Genomic DNA, 4,475 nt, shown 5'->3' on the forward strand with positions numbered 1-4,475 from the left:
CGCAAAAAGCCAGCCAGTGCCGGCTTGTCGTATACGTCGCTATGTACTGCCGCAAATTCACAATACCAGCTTTGTATTCCTGTGGTTAAGTAGCATTTCTATTTTTGGCCGAATTTTTTTTTCGCCCGCGCGCACTAGTTTGGGGGGTTTTCAGAGGATGTCATCCGTAAAATTAAGACGGTGTTGCCTTAACGCTACAAATCGCCCAACTGAGTCAACTCTTGCTCCAGACACCTGGTATACTGCAACTATTTGTTCTGTAGTTAATGTTTAACCCAGTGTCGACCCTTGCACGGTGGCTCACGTATGTAACATCAAGCGTCCAAACTCAACGCCCTCGTCTAGCCAAAACACGGGTTACTTTTCACCATGGACGATCCAGCCTTTCCCAGTACAGTGGACACACAGACAGGGGCGCAGACAACAACACTGACAACACCAGAGCGGTCAGGGATAGGCCTAAACATCAACTACGTTACGAGCATACCGGGGATACTGAAAGTAGTGGAACTGGTATGTATATTTGTACACATGTAGGTCTGGACTATAGCCTAGGCGTCCATTTTTGATCATTCATGAAAACCTACTGAGTTTTTGCTCGTTCTCGACAGGCTTAAAAAGTTATATTTCCTTTCTTATTCTGTTTTTCGGATGTCCCAATGTCTTACATGTATACATTATTCAGTAGGACGAATCTGTGTGTTCCTTGTGTCACTTATACAGGGTCAAAGTCAATATTCACTTAAGAGTACGATGCGCCCCCCCCCCACCTTTGATAGGTATAGCCAGCTGCCACATTGCATTGAATTGCTTCTAAGCATAAGAGCCTTTATTTTATGTACATTACACATTAGAAAATATCAGTAAAAATTTTCGACTACAAATCCATGGCAATAGTACATGTAGCCTAGGTGTAACGTTTTGCTATTAATTGTAACACCGCTTTTCGAAATTGCATATTAGGCCATAGTAAGTAAATTTTATGGATGACATCCTCCGCAGACTCCAAATCTAATGCGAGCGGGCGAAAAAAAACAAGGCGGGCCGAAAAAACAAGGTTCCTACATTTTAGAATTTTGACTCAATCATTGTACAAATTGTTTTTACTCAGTGGGAACATCACGTATACACAGCCAGCATCACATATCGCAGCATCAAGTAAAAAACAAAACATTAAATCAGAGCCTTTTGTTGTCTACTCTCTTCATAGTTATCTGCCATCCACCTTCCGGCATGGCAACAGACATCTTTGCCCATTTTCGGCATGTTGACCACTGTCAGAGGGCAACAAAATTTCTTTTTTATTTCCAAATTCAGGCGAAAATTACTGCGCGCGCCGATGTCATCCATAAAAATTACTTGGTGTATTCTTACATAAATCTATTGCTTTAAGGTCCGATCTTGACTTGAGTTCAGTGTTTACATTTTTCTGTTAGCTGTTCGGCTTGATCGTCTGGGCATGCGTGGCCTCTTACACTTATGCCGGAGGACAGCACTGGGTGATGTTTGTGGCTGTGACGTCATGGCTGTTCACACTGCTGTATTTCATCTTCTGTCTGCTATCCCTCCGCGAGTCCATGCCGGTTATATCCGGTTTCAACTGGAACCTCATAGTAAGTGAGAACTATGTTCTCATTTTGTTATGTTTACCTTCGCATAAGGAAAACTGTGTTTTTGCTCAGTTTCGTCTTCTTCCGTAAATCCAAAGTAAAGTCAATGACCTTAACCAGACGTCTGTCACCATGGTAACTTGTGCTGTAGCAACACCATGTGGTGTTGGGTTACATTATGTAGCAGAACAGAGTTGGAGAGGCTGCTCACCATTGTCTTTGAGTAAGAATAAACAGTACATTAGTTTGTTGGGCTGTCTGGTTTCGCAAATTTGAATTGCATCTGATATATCTGACAAAAAAAGAACCAAGAAAAAAATCATCATCATGGAAAGCTCCCAGCATTGAGGTATACAATCCAAAAAAATACGTAATGACTAATGAAGAAAACAAACCGTTGAACAAGATGAATACTTTGCAACAGCCATAATTATAACCAGAAGACACGTAATATTTACGGATTCGTAAAGGAAGCGTTAAGATATTAAATATATTTACACTGAAAGGTGACGGAAAGGAGGAATTTGCCTTTCAGTGTCCTTTAAAAAGTCGTAAAGTCTACTGAAATATTTTTTTCACCTTTAATACTTCTTTACATATTACGGAAAGTTTGCTTAAATGTCTGTTCTCGTGCTGTAATATGTGTCATGTGTGAAGCAGTAAGATCTGAGTAAAACCACTCTAATACTTAGTGTTGTGCCTCCCCGCTATAGGAGACAGTGTACTCTGTTGTGGTGACCTTTCTGTACTTCATAGCGGCCTGTGTCCAGGCAGGCACCACGGGAGTCGGCGGGAACAGTTTGGTCAGGGGACACTACTCCACATACGCGGCAGCGGCGGTAAGTTACGAGTACATTAAGACCCAAAACATTTTTCAGAAAGGCTGACATAGAAATGCTTATAAGAAAAATGCACTTAGGAATTGAAAAATTATTGTAGAGAAAAGAGAAAGTTTTGATTTAAAGAATATCGATTGAAAGTTTGTGCTTTTTAAAGAGTGTGGAATGGAAGAAAAATGTTTCTTTTCATAGGCAGTATATGTTAAGAGATTAAAATAAAGTGGGAAACAATTTATCATGTTTATTTGCCTTTCGCAAAAGGAAAACATATTGTTTTTGCTCAGTTTCATCATGTTCTCCTTAACGAATGAAGTCAATGGCCTGGACTAGACGTCTGTCACCATGGCAACTAGTACTGCAGCAGTGTTGGGTTATATTTTGTAGCAGGACAGAGTTGGAGGGGCTGCTCAACATGTAAATGAATAAAGAGTGCAGTATTTTGTTGGGATAGACCATGTGAAGGTAAACACATGCATTTGTTTTGCAAATGTTACGATTTTTAGATTCTTTTAACAGAATTTGGGCTTTCTCTCCTGTTTCTTCGCTAGGCATTCGCCTTCCTGGTGACCATCGCGTACGGTGTTGACGCCTTCTTCGCGTTCCAGTCGTGGCGTGGAGCCGGTGGACAGCTCCCCTCATTCTCCTTCTCATCACCCAGCCCCCAGTCTACACCTGCCACCAAGGCGGAGGAGGCACAGGGGTAGAACATAGGCGTCCTACTAGCCTCTACCAGGCTTCGGGAGGCGACTGGAAAGAGTAGAAATTGGCCAAATAGAGAGATGACATGCCAAAGACGTTCCTCCTCTGAAATCTCTAGCGGACCAACTCCGAGGGACAGTGGTAGATCATATGCTACCCCCCTTACCCCCTTGGTTTACATAGCGACTTTCTTTTTTTTTTATTTGCAAATTCAACAAGGACAATACAAGACAAGGTGGTGAGGTACTCTAGCTATAGCTAATGTTAGCCTCAACACCAAACATAGAATACAATTACAATACATAACAAAAAACAGAGAACAGCAAGTGGGTGGGATGGGTCGTTAAATAGTACAAAGAAATGTTTAGTAGGCTATATAATAAATCAATCGAGTACAAACCGTTTGGTGTCAACAATATAAGTTTGAGTGGTTAGCAAGATATTACAGTTTGTATCATAGTATAAATCAGGTAATCCTCTAAGTAAAATATCACATAACAATTGTTCAGACATATTGAAAACATCAAAATCAAAGCCTACCACATTCTGGAGATTGCTGAGTAGGGTGACTCTTTGTTGATTATATAAAGGGCAGTGTAAAAGAAAATGCATGACACTCTCACAACGAGACCCGCAGATACAAGCAGCACTAGGGGCTAAATTTCTTAAGAATGAGCTGTGGTTAAGACTACAGGTCCCGATGCGGAGACGCGTGAGTAATGCGCAGGTGTACCTGGGGCCGATGCTAAAATGTCGGTAAAAAGGGGAACGTACTGACTTTACTAAGTACTTCTTATACAATGAAAGATTCAGAGCGACTTTCGCGAGCCCTTTTTTTTTCAAATATCTTGTGTTGTAGGAGAGCTAGCTATGAGTGTTTAAGTGTTACCTCTGATCCTACAATAAGAAAGGTATTAGTTGTAAAATAAAATATCTTGTGATGTTGTAGAGCTATGGGTGTTTGAAACGTTAACCCTGAACCTATCCCTAGCCATGAAATAATTGTAGTTGTAAACTGTAAACCGTTTTCAAATTTCGGTATAAGACGTCAAACGAAATTAGGCGTTATTTTTGGTGTCATTATAATACATACACATGTACTAGGTTCCTGGGAAATTAAAATAAAAGATGGAATCAAATAGAGACTGGCCTAACACACCTCTGTCTGAGTCTGAACGCCATCTACACCGAAATGAACTCACCTTTCCTTGGTGCTGAACACCATCCACCCATAGAACAAAACACGCCCGACTCTGTAACTGAACGCCATTCCCACACACCAGTTAAACACATCTAGATCTGTCCTTGGTGCTGAACGCCTTCCACA

At 41.1% G+C, this 4,475-nt stretch overlaps 1 protein-coding gene across 1 annotated transcript; it reads left to right on the forward strand.

Annotated features, from left to right (window-relative positions):
• The first annotated feature begins 288 nt into the window (after positions 1–288).
• Positions 289–4,255, forward strand: LOC109467378 (plasmolipin-like). The gene is made up of 5 exons (XM_019765318.1): positions 289–513; positions 1,437–1,613; positions 2,324–2,449; positions 2,998–3,335; positions 3,968–4,255. Exons 1-4 carry the CDS (start codon positions 370–372, stop codon positions 3,151–3,153), a joined length of 603 nt encoding a protein of 200 aa, XP_019620877.1. The 5' UTR covers positions 289–369; the 3' UTR covers positions 3,154–3,335; positions 3,968–4,255.
• The last annotated feature ends 220 nt before the right edge of the window (positions 4,256–4,475 follow it).

The sequence above is a fragment of the Branchiostoma belcheri genome, unplaced genomic scaffold, assembly GCF_001625305.1.
Source record: "Branchiostoma belcheri isolate BF01 breed outbred unplaced genomic scaffold, Haploidv18h27 scaffold18, whole genome shotgun sequence".
Taxonomy (NCBI): domain Eukaryota; kingdom Metazoa; phylum Chordata; class Leptocardii; order Amphioxiformes; family Branchiostomatidae; genus Branchiostoma; species Branchiostoma belcheri.

What these genes read in the sequence shown, in the direction of transcription:
- LOC109467378 (XM_019765318.1), top strand. Translation starts at nt 370, where the DNA reads ATGGACGATCCAGCCTTTCCCAGTACAGTGGACACACAGACAGGGGCG. An exon ending in GTTTCAACTGGAACCTCATA is followed by an intron (nt 1,614 to 2,323) that starts GTAAGTGAGAAC and finishes TCCCCGCTATAG; the next exon opens with GAGACAGTGTACTCTGTTGT. An exon ending in CCACATACGCGGCAGCGGCG is followed by an intron (nt 2,450 to 2,997) that starts GTAAGTTACGAG and finishes TTTCTTCGCTAG; the next exon opens with GCATTCGCCTTCCTGGTGAC.